The sequence below is a fragment of the Danio rerio genome, chromosome 17 (assembly GCF_049306965.1).
Source record: "Danio rerio strain Tuebingen ecotype United States chromosome 17, GRCz12tu, whole genome shotgun sequence".
NCBI classification, from domain to species: Eukaryota; Metazoa; Chordata; class Actinopteri; order Cypriniformes; family Danionidae; genus Danio; species Danio rerio.
In genome coordinates, this window is record NC_133192.1 from 32,752,319 (window position 1) to 32,771,277 (window position 18,959).

General features: G+C 36.4%; 1 protein-coding gene across 6 annotated transcripts in view; it reads right to left on the minus strand.

The window, feature by feature from the left end:
• Positions 1 to 18,959, minus strand: part of bahd1 (bromo adjacent homology domain containing 1) — a 73,274-nt gene that overhangs the window by 19,045 nt on the left and 35,270 nt on the right. The window contains exons 1-3 of one of the 6 annotated variants that reach the window (XM_021473208.2): positions 10,605 to 10,684; positions 9,468 to 9,540; positions 1,269 to 2,837 (exon numbers count right to left, since the gene is read on the minus strand). In XM_021473208.2, coding sequence (XP_021328883.2) covers positions 1,269 to 2,837; positions 9,468 to 9,540; positions 10,605 to 10,658 — 1,696 coding nt within the window. In that variant the 5' untranslated portion in view covers positions 10,659 to 10,684. Of the gene's footprint in view, positions 1 to 298; positions 2,838 to 9,467; positions 9,541 to 10,604; positions 10,685 to 12,291; positions 12,670 to 18,959 lie in introns of those variants that run through there. The other 5 variants (XR_012393458.1, XM_021473211.3, XM_021473210.3 and 2 more) reach the window with 5 other exon arrangements.

The following is an 18,959-nucleotide window of genomic DNA, read 5'->3' on the forward strand; positions in this document are numbered from 1 at the left end:
GAATTCACGACTGTTAATCAATTCGTGGGTGGGAAAACCGCACTCCTATGTCAAAAAGAGACTTATTGTCTATATCACCCTAATACACTATACCTACACACAGTTCTGTCCAAACAGCTTGCAAAATAAAATTTTCATCGTAGGTTCCCTTTAAAAGTATTTATTATTGTATAAGAGACAAAGAAAAATGTATTGTTTACATTAAGAATAACTTTATTATAACTTTTAATTATTTCAATGTAATTATTTACATAATTTAAAGTAATTTCCTAAAGTGAAACTAAAGAAAAATAAACACTGAATAAATAAATATATATATATATATATATATATAAATTAATAAAACCTAAAATTGAAACCTATATATTTCAATTGATTATAAGATGAATATTTTAGGGGAACTGACAACACCATTTTCGAAAAGAATATAAAAAGACATTTTTTTAAAGCAACACTTTTGTATTCTCATCAAAAACTACAGACAATTTTGTGAAAAAAAAGTGTTCAGTCTGTAGACATGCGTTGGTAACCGAACTAAACCATAATGGTAAATTTGCCACAAACTGGCCTGACATGTATGAATACAGGATTTTGCATCAGTGCATAAAGTGAGCGTTTTGAAACCATTGTTGCCTGTTCACAAAAGTATAAAAAATTCAAAACAGGAAACATTCATTTTTTAGTTTAGTAGGTATTCTGCCATGCATATGTGCATGCTTTAAAGTTTCTACTATGCTTGCTATTTCTAAATTCCATAAAAATGCAACCCCACTTTACTGTGAAATACATCTCTTTCTTCCATACGTCAATCATAATCTCCTGTACAGAACTCAAGTGTAAAATTTGTTTCAAGTGTAAAGACTCCCAGTTACTTTTATAGTTATTGACCTTATGCTGCAATGCAGAAGTGCGCTTGTTTTTGCGCTTTTTTTAAAACTTCTGATTTAGCTGCCTATAAGAGAAATAACTAAGAATAATAAAACAGCAGAAAACGGTCAAACTACTTGCCATACAAACAAGTATGTTCATTACTATACAAAAAAAAATGTATGAATATTATATAATAATATCAGATTGCAAGATAAAGCAGCATAACAAGCGCTTTTTAACGTGTAAGAATCAGTGGAAGTAAATAAGACTGGAAGTCTCGAGTCAAAAAGTTTCCAATGGATGCGCCCACTTGTAGATGAAAAATAAGGTCAATAGGCATGAAGCTAGTTTGACAAAGCAAGAAACATTAGAATCTTTTATTCCATTGCTCATCCTACCTGTTTCCATTTTGTGCATGCAGCTGGAGCATCCTGCGTTGTATGAACAGCCCCTGCTAGTGATGGGTTGCGTGGGCCTGTAGGCATAGCTGCTGAGCCTGCAGGCTTCACCATAGCAGGTGCCCACAGAGTTACAGTACGCCGGATGAGGGATCCCTGTAGGATGGGACACCGTAGAGGGCAGCAGTTTGGGTCTCTGGACTCCGCTAGAGCACATCTTCAGCGGGGGTACAGACGAGGGCGGGTGGCTTCCTTGGTTTGAGCTTACTGGAAGCGATGGAGTCCCATGATGAGCAATGTGGACGTAATAACCAGGGTAACAGGGATACGGATGGGCACCGATGGGCATCGCTGAATGCGTCAGAGTGTGTGGAGAAGGAAGAAATCCCTTCAGAGAATGTTCATCCGTTTCCGGGAAGGGTTTTTGGCCAAGGAACAGGGCTAGTCTATGGCAGTACTCCACTGATCTCTCTTGGGAACAGCAGTAATATGATTTCACATCAGTCTCCGTTTTCTCTTCCTTCACAGGCTTCAGGGGAAAGCCGAGCATGGATCTGCACTGATATCCTGGGCTAATAAAGCCATGGCTTCCTGTGCTCCCATCCCATAATGCCTCATTGTGTAGAGCATGCTTCTCACAGAAGCTGCAGCACTGCTGCGACACCTTTAACGTAGACTGACAGGCCAAGTTGTGCTGCTGTTTACGTGACTTAGACAGTAGCTGCTTCCCTCGCACACCGCCAGCGCTCGGTTTGCCTTCTGTTTTACCCCTGCGCTTGCCTGCCGAGGATGTGCTGGTCAGCTTGAGCAGGGCTGCTGCATTTAAACCAGCCAGACGCTTTGGAGCAGGACTGTTTAGAGTCTGAAGATCAATAGTGTCGCTTTCTGTCTTTGCTTTTTTGGGATTCCGGTTTTGTTCGGTCTCTCCGGTACATCCTCGTTTTCTGTTGTCTTGGCTTTTTCTGGGACAATCATTATCTTTAGCAGTGTCTTTAGAGAGAGAGGGGTCTCCTTTTGTCTGTTGCTGCTTCTTTGAGGGTTTTGATGTCTGCTGGGGGTCTACTCTGTCCAAGAGCAGACTGTTAACGGCTTCTGCATTCAGAGAGGCCAGCCGTCTCTGGCGAGGTTCAAGGATGAATTCTGTGTATAAGGCAGATTTATCAGGTTTCACTTTGCTTTTTGGTTCAGCCGCTTTGCAAGACTTACAGGCTTTCTTGCGACACTTGCAGATTTTTGACTTCCCCTGCATTTCCTTCACCTGGGCCTTCATGCCATTCCTACACGTTTCACTCTCGTCCAAGCGCGTCAGTACAACACAGCAGTTTAGTGCACTCACTTCACCCAATCCATGCCGTCCCCTGAGGGGGTACAGCTTCCGGTCTCTCTCAGCGGACTTTCCTTTTACCTCCTTAGCTTTTCCTCTTTGGGTTGAACATCTTTTAGCCTTCTTTTCTGGCCAAGTTCTGTCCATAGTTATCCGGCAGTTGACCTGGTCTGCAGATTCACTCTTATATCCACACAAAGAGTTCCTCTGCCGTGCATGGGTCATCACACTCTGCCATGCAAAACCTATAAAAGAAAAATCAAGACAATTTGTAATTAAGAAGCTGTAGATACTATGATTAAATAAGTGGTGTGTGTAGATGAGCCATTAAGATTTTCTTAACCTTTACTAATTAATATTAATGCAACCGACTATGTGAACTAATGCTGAAAAATCAGCACCTTAATCAGGTCGCAGGTCTGGCAAGAGTTTAGAGAATTTTAATTGTGCAGGGACAAACATGGCTACCAAACCGAGTAGGTGCAATAAACACTTTTTAATGAGCATATGTTGTTCTGGCCGTTTCCAAATACAATCTTTCAAATTGAAAATGTTTTATCTTAGCTGGCTAGTATTGTAACTAAATCATTCCCTTAGAAAACACTGGCATCACAGGCTCAAGAACTGATTACATTCATCTCTAATAGACCTGGAACACCGCCATAATTACCCTGTGTCCATTATTCAAATGAATGATGATGTAATTGCTAAAACATACACAGGGAGACCACAAAACATAATATTATGACGCTGTGTGTTAGTATGATTGATGTGATCGCACCATCATGTCTGAAATGTTCAGTATCACCCAAATGAAAATGAACAAACTTTCAAAGCAAGTTGTATTGCTTCTTTATTCAGTAAATTTTAGGAAACTAACATGCCCTTTTCCCTGTATAATGACTGAAATTTAACAGCTTTTAGATGAGTAGGTAATTATAACGACAGGATTTTCATTTATGTAAAATAAACCTGTACGTTGAACAGAGACACTTGATTAAAATTACACAGTGAGAGGCTAGGGTGCTGATAAAGTTTCTCTTGAAGGAGTAGTTTGATTCAAAATGATAATTTGAAAGCCATTTATTCTCCCTTAAGCAATTCCAAACTTATTTTTTTCCGGTGAACACAATACAAGATATTTTGTTCCTCGCCACGTTCACCACTGGCTTGCTCGTTTGGGACTTGTGGAGTTGCCCATTGATGGATTTTCTCTTCAGTTTTTGGACATTCAGCAGTAAAAATCCACACTGAACTGAACTAAACTGAACTTTAACTCTGAATTCTCGACTGACACAGTTGCAACATACCACAACTTCAATGTTAGGCCTGGTTTATACTCGACGCGTACGCTAGTTTAATCGAGTGCGACCAGCGAATCTGGCGTCATCGCTGTGTTAGTGGAAGTTCACTTTAGGTGTGCACAACATGATTTCGGCAGGCGGAGCGCATGTTTTTTTTTTTGGAGACTCGAGCAAACAGTTCACAAGGTGCCCCTTTTGATTTAAGTTGAATATGAAACACTTTGAAGAGATTTTGTATGAAACCGGTACAACTGTACAGACATGTTTATGATCCGTCCATGCGTGATCACAGGGATAATCAGATGACCAATAATTCCAGGCTAAAATTTGCAACCGTAGTGGGAAAGGAAGAAAGATTTTGTTAAAAGTTTAGAAAAATCTGAAGGATAAGTTTGTTAAAACCAAAAAGAGAGGTCATGACAAATGTGGAGACCCTTTCCACCATTCACAGGTTTTACACTGATGTATATTACAATTTTGAATTTAAAACTATTTAATAGCTACAAAAATAAAATGAATTCACAAATTATTTCTTTAATAACTGTAAAAGAATATTTAAACAGTTTACAATATGCTAACGCCTTGTTTTTCTAGGCTTTTTAACTTTAAAACGTGCCCGAGATACGAGCAAAAGCAAGTGATGCATAATGTTTGAATTAATAAAATCTTAAATGGTTATTAAAATCTTTATAAATGACTAAAATAATTTAGAAAAATTATTAGTTTAAATATCTTGAATGAAATTAATGATATGATGTAGTTCTTGAATCGTCCTACTTCTCTGTTTATGCATCTGATTTTACAGTAAGTTTCTTTTGATCGCCCCCTGTAGTTTTAAAGAATATCACAAAGGTGAAAGTATAAATCAGGCTTTAAGATGCTTTGACACAATCTACATTTTAAAAGCGCTATATGAATAAACATGAATTTAATTAAATATTTTGAAGAATCAGAAACAGGTAGCCATCAACAACCACTGGATTTCAGTCACAGCTATCAGATTCCATCATTTCACAAAATATGTTATCTTGTGCTGAACAGCAACAACAGATGAGGAACAAGTGGAGGGCGAGTAAAAGATAAATAATTATGAAGAACAGAATTTAATGAGGAAGTATTAATGAGGCGTTAATGCAAGTATCCAGCATTAGGGGTGTAATGGATCACTGTTGATCCGTGATCTGTACAGATCACAACCCACAGTTCAAAACACATGTGAACCGCAAAAAACCTTTTCCAACTTGTCGGTTAATCCAACATTTAAAACAACTGCAGAGAGATCGCCTCCCGCGTCACTCAAATCACATGTATGAATACATTTTGGCTTCCCTGTAAAATATAATGATGACGGAAAATGTTGTAGTGGTACCTAAATGTTTTCTTGGTTTATTAATTAAAGGTGTTTTTTGTCACTGTTTGTTTAGCCTGCGTTAATGCTTTCAGCTGCACAATTAAACATTAAAAGGTTATGCGGATTTGAATTGAGATCACAATATGAATGATAAAGATTTGCATATGCTTATTAATCCTTCGAAGCGCTGCATTCAAATCTGTGTTTGATCAAGAAAGATTCAACTTTTACACTTTTTTAAGCTGGTTACAAACAATTTAATAAAACAGAAATACTGGAAGAACAGTAATGGGATAATAGCTCAGATATAAACACTGATGTATATGTTAAAGATTAAAATGACTGTTTAATGGAACTTGACGCTGGTAAATGTTGTAGTAATTACATTGTGTAACCAATGGGTGGCGACAAACAACCATCAAAATTATGTAACTGAATAGGTTTTCAAACATGATACACCTAAAATGAAACAAGTTTTATGTGTGAATTGTTGAATCATTAATTAAAAACAAATATATGTTGTACAAGATGTTAAAATTTCTATATTTAGCATTTTCAGCAACTAGCAAATAAGGATGCTCTAATCAATCGGCTTGAGATCAGTATCGGCCGATAATCACATTTTATAACTCGATCAGTTCTCGCCAATCTGGACGATCTCATGAACCGACAACAGGAGTTTTGAATTAGATAAAAAAACCTGAAATCATGGAAATGAGGTTGAATTAGCAAGAGATTGGAATGGCCTTGCATGTATTAAGGCATTTTTACATATAATATGTTTTTGGCTATTTTATCCATTACTTTTTGTAAAGCTGCTTCTGACCATGACATGTTCTCACTAAAAAGGTTATAAGTGACACGTTTAAGGGATTATATGGAACATCCTTCATTTATTCTTCTAGGTATGGTGAGATCTCCACTCAAGTGTCATACTTAGAGGGAAAATGTGCTTCATGTATTATAAGGCTTGAAGCATCAGAATCAATACTCAGTATCGGCTGATCACCATGACAAGAAATGGGTATCGGTTGCAAAATTCCTCATCGGTGCATCCCTAGTAGCAAAGATCATTTTTCATATTGAATATTTTGCTTTTTTTTCCAGCTGGTTCTTTCTTGATTTTTATTAAAAAGACAGGATCTAAGTTATGTTTGTTAAAACCAATGGTTTTTGCAGTAATATTTTTGGTATAAATGGAAAGCAATTGACATTTGTCTCCATTTTTTTGGATCAGCAAAAAAAGGGAGGTCCAATCTGTGACTCAAAAACCATATTGTAAACCAAACAGTGAGATTTGTGATCCGTTACAACACAACCTCACATGATAAATAATTCTGATGACATTCTAAAGATGTACGACATGCTTCCCCAAGAGCTATTGATTAACTGAAAGGCAAGTCAGGGGTCAAACACACACACACACACAGAGTCATACGACAGTAATTGGGCTTCAAAGGAAACTTAACACTACCCGACACGAAAACACTAACTGCTCTGACCTATTGACAAGTTCCTCTTTCTTTAAAAGGAGCAGAAGTCCTTCAGGCTTTCTAGCTCTGAAGTTTGACCTAGTAGCTATTATTCGGCAAAGACAACTTTTAATGTCTGATGGATAGCTCTGATTCTGTGCTCTATGTTCTGTATTATTATCTCTGTGGAAAAAAAAGGGTCTGAAAAAAGTATGAATGCTACAGGCTTGCTTGGATTGTGTGAATGGATTCATTTATTCATGTGCTCGGTTATTAGGTTTGACAGCTGCTGTATTTGAAACTCCATCTGTCAAATAAAAGAGGTCATCATAAGCATCAGTCAACCTTAGACACACGCGGCGCTCTCCTTTACAACGCACAGAGCAAGTTTAGCACCCGTGAAAGAAACACTTTTATGAACATTCCCAAAACTAAACTCCAAAATTTGGACATAAAAAAAGCATCCTCTGTAATTGACAACTGTAGCTTTCTCTCATTTCGGAAACGGTCCACTTCATCTCTCCTACTGCGCTCTATACCATTTAAAATCATTCAGCCATGCCAGATAAAGAAGGGAATCATTCTGTGGTTCAACTAACCGCAAAAAATGACTATTTTAAAGTGTTTAGCCAAACAGATTGACCTTATACTGAAAGTACAATTTACCAACTTTTAAAGTTCAGTATAACGTGACATTGTTGACATGACAAAAATAGTTATAATATATATTGACATAATTTAAAATGCAGTAAATGATTAAACATGTCATGTCTCCCATGGATCTTGTTATAAAAAATGCTGTTAATAAATGTTTTTTTTTACATTTCATGCATATCAATAGATTTCAGCACTTAAATAAATAGATGAAAAACTAAACAAGAAAACAAAAAATTTTTTTTTGTGGCTATTTTAGTAAATGGTGACCATCTGTTTTATCAATACATTCCTAAAAACATGATCCTTGATGCATTTTGTCACTAAAAACCACCTTCTCTGATCATTTTATATTGCCATTTGCACAGAAAACGTTAATAGTTGAAGGACCCCATTCAAGAGCATGTGTCTGAATCCCCCTGTGAAGCCCATGATATGCATCTTTTCAGTTTGTCTCAGAATTTTCCATATATTTAACAGGGCTAGGCGATTAAGCCTAAAATCAAAATAAATGTTTACTTTTTTTGGTCCTCAAAGTTCTCTGACCAGTTTTGTACAGTAAATATGCTCACATATTACAAGTCAGTGATTTTTGAATGAAGGGTGCATTACTTGATTTTTAAATAATTTAAGGAAACACACACCATCTACTATCAATTCTTGAACATCAACGTTGAACAACAGAAATTAAAACACACACTGCCTAAAACCAAGTCACTTTTCTTATATAAAAAAGTGAAAATGAGAAACTTCCACTTTTGTAAACAAAATTAATTATTTTCAATATTTTTTCATATTAAAAAGTAGAAAACAACCAGCATCTCTTCTAAGTAAAATAGCTTTTGTATATCCTGTAAATAATATTTTAAACTTTCTTGCATCTTCCATAAACAAATATTTTAGTGTAAATAATAACTTTAATGTAATAGATAATTAATAAGCTTCCAATCATCGTCAGTGAAGTGCAAAGTAAGGTTCAAGAATGGGTTCATCGTCCAATCAGAGATCAGATATGGCTGTAAAAGTATAAATCAGCCACAGCCTTTAGCAGTGACACATGACACATAGGGAAAGTAATAGATAAAAATCATCCTGGAAAATTAAGATCGATTATAGGTTCAGAATGTCCACTTTGATTAATCGCCCAGCCCTAGTATTGAACTTTTTTGGAACTACAATAAAATTAAGCTTTTATGTCCTTTGGTGTGACACCACTTTTTACTAAAAACGTCCAACGAGTCATAAAGAAAAAATTATATATTGACATTTTCAAGTAAAATAAATGGTACATCATGAAAATAAGTCGCTCTCACACTATTTTACTCTATTAATAAAAGTTGGTTTTCTTAATTTAAGTATTGAAGATACATTCATTTATTCTCCTTCGGCTTAAGTCCCTTAATTCCTTAAGGGTCGTCACAGCAGAATTAACCGCCAACTTATCCAGCATATGTTTTACACAACAGATGCCCTTCCAGCCGCAACCCAGCACTGGGAAACATCCATACACACTCAATCACACACATACACTATGGCCAATTTAGCTTGTTCAATTCACCTATAGCGCATGTCTTTGGACTGCCGAGGAAACCGGAGCACCCGGAGGACACCCACGTGAACACGGGAGAACATGCAAACTTCACACAGGCTCGAACCAGTGACCTTTTTCGATGAAGCGACTGTGCTAAACACTGACCCACCATGAGATACAGTTCAGGAAAAAAAAAAAAGAAAAAAATCTGTGAAAGAATTGATCATTAGTTAGTCATATTTTCCCAAACATCAGACTTTATAAATATCAAACTACATAAATATATGTGGTGTGTATTTAAAATGAAAATAACATTAAACGGTGTTTGCTATTTGTCGACAACTACCTATATTTTACTTATGATTTCTCAGTGGCATAATTTCTACTGAGCACAGGGATGAAATGCCCACTTTTCAAAATCCTGTTTGTGTTCCTCACACTCTTAAATTCATTTGTTATGATTTTTATACACAAGCAAATCATCGCCACGGAGATGCAGGATGGGGCAGGACACAGAGAATCTGCCTTTGTAGAAAAGAGTCTACGCTCTAAAAATAGCTCACCGAAAGTTCTAACAAGCAGGTATCGTGGTTGCAGCACAGTCAGCGATGAAACACCAGAAGCAGCAACAGATGACTTTAATGTCATCATGGATGAAAAGAAAGAAAGGAGATGCGAGTTGGCTGATTGAGTCTATTAGCTCAGGTCAGGAAAATCAGATTTTCTGTCAGACAGAATCTGTGATTTATTTAACATTTTCATGCACAGAAGTTAGAATAATAGTTTGTTTAACAGTGGAAGTTGTGCCTCAATGCATTTAAATGTCATTCACAAAAACAAAAGATTAAAGGGATATTTCACAAAAGTTTTTTTTTTATTTTGTCATCATTTACTCACTCTTTACTTGTTTAAAACCTGTTTGACTTTCTTCTGTTAAACACACATGAAGATATTCTGAAGAAACCACTGACTTCCACAGTAATTACTTTTTTCCTTCACCGTAAGTCAATGTTAGCAGGTTAACAGCATTCTACAAAACATCTTATTTTGCATTTAACAGAATAAAAAACTGAAAAGGGTTTGGAACCACTTGAGAGTGAGTAAATGGTGAGTAAATATTTAGTTTCCGATGCCTATCCATTGAATGACAAACATTTTTGACCTTTTGAAATGATTACTGTTGACTGGCTTTTATTAAACAATTAAGAAAAAACATATTCTTCTTGTACATAATTTATAGTCGACTATTACACTTGGCAGAATTTATCATTATAATCAATGTTATTATTTCCAGTATTATATTTTCCCCTAAAACAAGTTTCCCCATTTTGCGTCATGCTACTTCCCAAACCAAAGTTATACACTTGGGATTACTGTAATTGAAACCTTCCTAATGTACAGTAAGTTTTGTTATTGTAATGACTAATATTTTTTCAAGAGATTTAATGAAAGTTTGCAAAATGTAGGCAACTTTTTTTTCCTGTTGAACATTAAAGAAGATTTTACATAGAAACTAAAATGCATGAACTACATGCAAAACTACATGAATGACTCCTGATACATTAAGATCTTGAAAGGCGAAATAATCCAAAACTAAACACTTACAACATGATTAACTTTAATCCACAGCCTCAGCAAACTGCGCTGAGCAGTTTTTACGAGTGAGTTGCATAATGATGTATACATAAGCGCAAACTCACATGTGATGCAGTGTTTACAACAGCGAGGAAGAACACTTGTGCTGTAATGCTCATTTTAACAGTCCTTGCTTTTGATTATCCTTGATGATGCAGTAAAAAAGTAAAAAAAAATAAAAATAAAAAAAAACAGAATCAGTATTATTTTCTTGCATGGACCTTAAGACTTCAGTCATCAGGAGCCACAGAATTTTGATTTTGATAGGCCAGTATATGGTTTTGTTTAGTTTTCTACTTTAGAGTACCAGCAGCCATTGATAGGCATTCCAGGTATCACCAAGGACCACAGTTTCATATAACGAAAAAAAATCTCTAAGCTGAAGAGAAAAAGTCATCTATATTGTGTGGTCTCAGGGTGAATAAACATACAGCAATCTTTGAATTTTTGTGTGAATGATCCATTTAACACTGTGCACAAAGCCCCGCATTAAAAAAAATTACATCTTGCATTTCTAAAATTTCACAAAATCAACATTAACCTGATTAAAAACTTAACACATAAAAGAAAAACTGTAAGCTTTTAAATCCATTCTACTTGCTTCACAGCAATTACAGCAATTAAATCTCACGGTGTGTGTTCACCAATGTCAAAAGCTTTAAATAAACATCCGAAGGACCACTAAAATCTAAATCAACAGTCTGTAATTCTGCGAATGTCACAAGTTATTGATCTGGACGGATGTGGGGCTCATAAAATAATAGACTAACTGCTGGTCACGTCCAATTGACTGACACAAAACAAACTCCCCAGTCAAAGGTAGCTGGACGATGAATTGTTGGCACTATGCTGTGGAAAATTAGAGGTTCCCTTTCTAGTTTCAGGAGTGGGTGAAGGGAAATGGACCGCTGCCCATAATTTACCAGCATTCCGGGTGTTTTTTTTTCGGGTTGAGGTATCAGCCCATGACTTTCTGGCAAATAACCGGATAGCCATCTGGCATGTCGGGTAAAACGAAAACGTTAAAGAGAAAAACGCGCATAGTCTGCGTTTCAATAGGCGCTTTAAACGTGATATCTGACGCGAAGACCAAAGTTGTTGTTGTTCCCTTCGTGTAATCTGAAATTCAGCCACTGACTGTGCGCGAAAAGCTGTTGTATTTCCTCCTACACTGCAGATATGGAGAACGGGAAGGTGTGGATAGAAACCAGAAAGAAGGAAACATCTCAGTGAAATGTACAGCGCGATTAAAGTAATCCTGGATAAAGGCAGCGAGCGCGTGCTGGAGGTGTATGATGATGAGAGGAGCTCGCGCGGCTCATAGGGCGTATCACACACACATAACACACATACACACACACTAAAAAAAACAACGTTGTTCGTCTCTCATCCCACGGTTTCATCCACCGCATACCTCATAACTGCGAAACCGAACCACCACGGCCAACTCGAACCCGAGCTATCACCGCCAGTGCTGAAATCGACACTAAACGGCCAACCGTGAGAATCAAACGCCGAAGCGGAAAGCGCTCGATCGGTCCCTGGCGAAATTTCCGAGCTCCGCGGCGGTATCCTGAGCACGACGGAAGAACAGTTTCTCAAGTCGAACTCAAAAAAGCATTTCTCGAACCGAATTCATAGCGAAAAATGATCGCGGATCATGTCATGTTTCGGGCTGTTTCCCCAGCGGAGAGCGAGCGCGAGAGAAAAGCGCATAACCAAGATAAAACAGATTAGTAATCCTTCATTTACCTCGTCATCCACTCACTCCGCCGTATTCCCGATCAAATAATCACATTCCGCGAGCGACGAGGGTCCAGTTGTCGGGCTATTACAATAATATCGATGCTCAACAGTGAAATGAAACGAGGGGAGCACACACAGCTGACAAGACACGTTTAATCGGTGACCTACTTCCGAAGTAGCGTGCAGCTCCAGATAATATTCATGCGCTGCATTCGTGAAAGCCGCCGCTGCGCTGGGACGAGCTCTCGTTAGCATCACTCAGGTAGTTGAGGGATGAAAAATACCCACAACAACAGAATCCCCCCCAAAAATGAGGAGGTTTAGACCTCACCGCTCCGGAAAACTCTCTGTTGGTCAGTGCTTGATCTCATGCAGCGAGCAAGTGCCTTGGATCAACAGCTATTACATAATGGACTGCCTTGGACTATCTCATCATCAGCAATAGCCTACTCAGAAACTAGATAATGGAATAATTTCCAAAGGGGAAAAAGTTCGACCGAGGTTATCAGAGCTGTCTAGGCACGATTTATCGTTTAAATGATTATATCTGCTCAGGTGTAGAAATACTGAAGCTTTTGCTCCAATAATCCTTCCAGGAACAAGCCTTAGTTTCTTAAGTCAAATCTAATTCAGACAGGCTGGTTTTTGACCTTTCTCATTACAGAATGCTTGTCAAGCTTAGCTTCTTGCCCTTTTTAATGTACAATGTGTGTGAAACCTCAGGCTAATATAAACACATTCATAAATTGCACTGCAAAAGATCTGCCACCATGTAATCCTATTTTAGGGGTTTAAAACTGAATAATAATTCAGTGTAAATATAAATACTACAGGGAAATATAAAAGAATCCTCACTGATATTTGTCGAGGGGTAAAACACACCCAATTGAGTCTATTATATTTGTATATAATGGTTAATAGACAGTTATATGCATTCAATTCACGAAAATGTTGTTCACAAAAAATAACAATAAAACAATATAGACCATTTTGAGGGATGTAAGCAAAAACAATGGTCACAACGTATTTACTGTTTTACATTTTTTATTTCTTTCAAGAGTTCACACTTAGCTGATGATTGATTATAAAGCTTGTTTGGCATGCTGTCACGGGAGAGAGCCCTGAGCTCATAAGATCCTTGAGACCGGGGATCTCTCCCATTTGCAAGGAGAGAGGGGAGTTTAAGTAGATCTCGAGGACTCCCCTGCTGTAGTAGCTAATGAACAGATAGTGATTCCTCTTAAGAGATAACTAGAAGCATGTCTATGGTGCAGATTTGGATTAGTCAATTAACTTAAGTTGTATGTTTTTGGACGATGGGAGAAAACTGAGGGTGAAACCCATGCGAGTACGGAGAACATGTAAACTCTGCACAGAACCGTTGGCTGGCTTAGTAAGGACTAGAACCAATGACATTCTTGCTGTGAGGCAACAGTACTAACCACTGGGCCACCGTGCCACTCATCTAGGAAAGGAGAAGGAGGTGGAAGGGGGGTTCTTCAAAACGAATATGGTCGTTTTGTGAAACTTAGTGTATTTATAGTGGCTTAGGAATCATCTGATTGGTGAATCATAAATTGAATAATGCGGGACCGGCTGCAAGCAACCATAAGCACGTGATCCTCTTGAAATCAGTTTATAAATAAACTTCACTTGTCTTTCGAGAATGTAAAAAGAGCCACATATTGATAAATGATGTTATGAGAGCTGTTTTAACATTAAGGTTTGATTGAGTTTGATAACAAGCAGGAAATGTTCATGGGCTATTGACATGACCACATTGAAATGGTCTACAGTGAGATTATTTTCTGATATCATTCTGCCAGAAATTAATCCATCATATACATTTTTCACAGTGTATTTTGGTCTTCTAGTGCATTATTTTACAGCTACAAATGGATTTCATTTTGAGACAATTATGCTGCTACAGTGTTCTTTTGAAGCAACAATAATGATAAAAAACACAATATGTTCAATAAAGTTACACTTTTGTTTAAAACAAATTGTTGCAAACTTACAGAAACTAAAACAGTATTTTAGTTTTCTGACACAAAATTGCCTATTATCTTTTTACTTGATTTAGTATTCCTTAAAATTTATATTTAAAGAAACAAACTAACAAAAATGTTTATACACTTTACATTCACACTGTGTAAATATTTAACTTTGTGTTGTTTTTTATTCACAGCTGATTTACTGCATTGCAATGGGTTGTTTATAGGGAAAAGGGAAATTTCAGTAGGGGGAGAGCAGGGATGAAAGAACCATATTTCATTAAAAAAAAACAAATTAACAGATAATGTTTGTAACAGAAATATATTTTTGCTGTGGTTACTAACTCACAAGAGGGGGTCTGTCACAGTCAGGTGTTATTTTGAATTCATGTAGAACAACTCTATATGCAGAAGGGTTTTAATTTTTCAGTAACCTGGGTCAAACTGTTTGCTGTTACAAAATTGGCATGTTTAAGGTCTGTTTTCTTTAAAAAACAACAATCTTTACTGCCTGATTGATATACAATAAGTGGGTCTCGGGTTGTACAAGAAGCACTGCATTAAATTACATTTTACCATGTCTTTAAAATATGGACATTTATTTTACCCCATATTTGCAATGGTGTTTCTGCGCTCTTATCAAGCTTAAACAAATAAATGAATGCTGAAGTCTATTTAACTGATTTTTAATTACATAGCAACATCAATGCTGTAAACAATATATAAATAAAATTTAAAAAAAGTCACATTTATCATTCACAGGAAGTATATCGGTATGGGAAATACCCTATATAACTTCACTTTAAACAAAAGTTGCACATTGTTACTTTTAAGCAAGAACAAAAGTAACACACAGGTGAGTCAAAAGTAAGAACAATATTTGCTAGATTTACTGACTTATTCTTGTGTATTTTAAATATATCTGACAATGACCTTGTTTATTGCAAATATATTTTGTCCTTTAATTTTTCAAAAAATATTAAACTGGATTTTCATTTAAAATTTCAGCGCCATCAAATGTTTCAGAAGCAATCCAACATTGCAAAATGTTGACATTTTCTACAATTTTAGAATATTTTTTATTAATACTGGCAAAATTAATTCATTTAATTAAACAGCTGAAGTAAACACAACTTGTAATACAGAAAAAAAGGACAGCTACAATAATTTACTTTTTGTACTTAAAAACTAAAATTCGGAGCTAACAAATACACAGTCCCAAAATCAGGTGATATTTGGCAGCTCCATCAAGGGTTGCATGCTGAATGTGCTGCCTATAAAGCACATGTTGACAGAGCTCAGAGAAAACCACTTTGTTACTTTTGTCCCACGTTACATACGTTCCGCTCTCCCCTACACTTAACTGAAAAAGAAGTGGTAATGTACTTCCAGATCATTAACCATTATCTATACATTTAGATTTCGAACAGTGTTCTACTGAAGGAGAACTGTTCAACTGAGGCATGGTGTAGCCTAAATATCTTCATACAGTGATGATTTGGTGTACATTTGCTTTGTCTTAAAAAAAAAACATCATTCAATTAATTGGTAGAGAGACTATAGATGAATAATATAAAAACCAGCAGTTTTATATGAAGGCGTAAATCACTGGGAAAGTATTAAGCTTTAAAGCGGCAGCCAAACTCTAAACTAGTTTTGATAACTGAAACAAAAGGATGACAATGTTAATGCTTGAAAAAAAAAAAAACAACCAAGTCTGTGGTGAAGATATGGCATCTGAGAGAAATGGCCAATAATAAATAGCCACATATTCTAAATGCAGTTAAAAATACACTTACACCATGTCCTAACAATACGTGACACAACAAGATTCCAGCAACAAGCAATTTGTCTGTCTGCACCAAAACATTTAAGGTCTGCATGAATCAGTAGCTGCGGCCATTTTTTAAATCATATTGTGATGCAGTTCCTAGAGAAACAAATATTGTTTAAGAAAACAGTGGCAGTGGCTTGTTTTTTATCTACTGTGAGCTGATTTGATGTAGTAAATAATGCATTTCATTCCTAAAGAATGGGAAAAAGTTTTGAGAAAGCTATTACAACCTAACAGACACCTCTTTCTCACCATTTCTGTTTGTCGTCATTGCTCTGTCAAAACTGACAGTTGGAGGGGCGTGGTTAAATATGTTAACCACATCCAATACCTCGGACAGCCCCAATCTAAGAATTGAACTAAAAACAAACAGGAAGTGCACTTTCAGATTTCAATTAAAGATTAGAAGGGCAAACATTTTTTCCTAATCATGACATGCACAAATGAATTGTTCACCACAAAACTAGCAACGTTAGTTTTGATTTCATGTGTTCTTTAAAATTTGCATCCCCTGTAAGTTGCTGAGACTTATTTCATTATGTTGATGGACTTTCAACTGAAATGAGATATTGAGTAGGGGCTGGACTTTCTTTTGTGCAGTATTCCATCATAGCAATTAGCAAACTTCAAGATAAGAGAGGGTATTAATATTCAGTTCCTGTGGAATTTCTAAGGTTGACGTCAATAGAAGGACCTCCACTCCAAACATGGAATGGTCAGAGGTTTTTTTTTTATTGAAGATTACCACTAAAATCTCGGGCTGCACGAATCTGGCTAAAATGAGAATCACAATTCTCTCATGACTCTTTAGATGTATAATAAAGTTTAATATTAGTAAGCTAGCTTTATTGTTATTTCTCAAATATATATGGTAAAACAATAAGAATAATATTAGGCCGTTGTATAGGTCTACTGTTGGTTAAAATGCTAAATCTTGTATAGACATGAGAAATTTGTGCTAGTAGTAAACGCACAGTAAAGTGATGACATCAGAATATAACTATTCATAATTCTAAAGTTGAATTATTATGTTTGAGACATATGCTTGCAATCTGTTTGAACATTATTCGTAGAGATGCTGGATTGAGATCGTGTAGAGCACATGTGTCAAAACCAGTTACTAGAGGGCCAACCCGAGCTTTAAACACACCTGATCAAACTAGTCAGGTGCTTTAAGCTTGTTTGATACCTACAGATAGGTGTTGAAGCAGTGCTGGAACTGGACTACAGCCCTCCAATAATTGAGTTTGACACCACTGGTGTGAAGAGTCGAATCAAGATCCCAATCATTTTTCTATAGCAATCAATTGTACAGCCATACTACTAACACATTTTTTCAGTGGATTAACTTGCACAGATTAATTATTCACCCTACACATAACAACGTAAGCTAACAAAATAAACAGTGTAAATTTAGATTTCAAGCGCACTTTAAATATCAGCCACTGCACTCCCAATGAAACAGTAAAAGCTTTTAATCTAATTAATACATAATAAATCTATTAAACATTATTAATGAGTGACTGATGTTGTTGATTTGCAATGAGTCACAGTTCTGACTTTCATTTTCAAACTGTCTGCTAACGGCTAATGGTAATCTGCTACTGCTTTCAGTAGTTTAGCAATAAATGTCACTGGCTCAAATGTAAAATGGCATTTAAACTTGCATAGACAGCATTTAACACTGAATAGAGCACATATTCTGTACCTGAGGAGAACATAGTCTGAGTATTATATGCTGTTGTTCTGCTGCAAGGTCGTGGAAATTGAAATGGTTTCTAAAATAGTAATTTTGTGCGTCACCATCGCTGATGATTAAGACACAAAAATAGTTGCGGAACCGCATCGTGTTTTGTTATGACAATGTGTTAAGTGAATAAAGCGACAGAGCTTGAGCTCTCTATAATGAGCACGTTCAATAACAGATAATAAAACCTCTACAGACATAACAGATAAAAACATCAAGGCTAATCTGAAAAATGTCAACAATACTCAAAAAGCTTCATTATTTCTGTGTATTTTATACTATTTTATACCAAGTAGGATAAAAAAGAAGGAATTTGAATTCTTCGATCAAATAGACAAGCACTTGAAAAAAAGACAGCTTGAGGCCAGATCTGCACACATACAATCAAACATTAACTAGGATATTATTATGAAAGATTCCTCCTCCGAGGCGTCAACGTCTCAGATAAGAGAGTAAAGATATTTAATGAACTGTCCCTAAAATGTTGATTATGCCGTTTTAATCAGGCAGTCTATAAAACACACACTGCATGTGTCAGGATGGCAAACACGGCCTCAGCTCTGACATAAATCTCAGCAATAAAGTGGGTGGAAATATAAGACCCTTCTATCAAGCATCAGAGTCCATTAGTAAGCTTTAGAAAAGGAAACAAGGGTTTTCTGTTTTATGAACCGGTCATGATAAAAGCAGCACAAATGTCTTTGCCATTTCAGATTTCCATCGAGAAAACAGCAACTTAAAACAAATGAACAGAGGTAAGGAATAACACCGCAAGCGAAGCTTCTGTTACACTGACACAACCTGGTATCATAAACCTCAAAGTAAAGCTGTTTTTCACGCAGATCGGCCTTCAGCGTGGCCTTCTCCTGAACACGATTATCTCATGCTACTTGAAATTGCGTTTTCATGCTGATTTAATGAGAAAACGAAACATTTGAAATGGGCTACTTAACTCACATAATTTAGCCTCATTTAACAGATGCTCACTGCCTTTGATAGATCAGATGGTAAAGCAGAGGACTGCGATTAAAGCTTGGTCGCCCATATGTCACTGATACCAACAGGAGAGAAATTCCTCCAAGGAGATCAATAAAGTTCT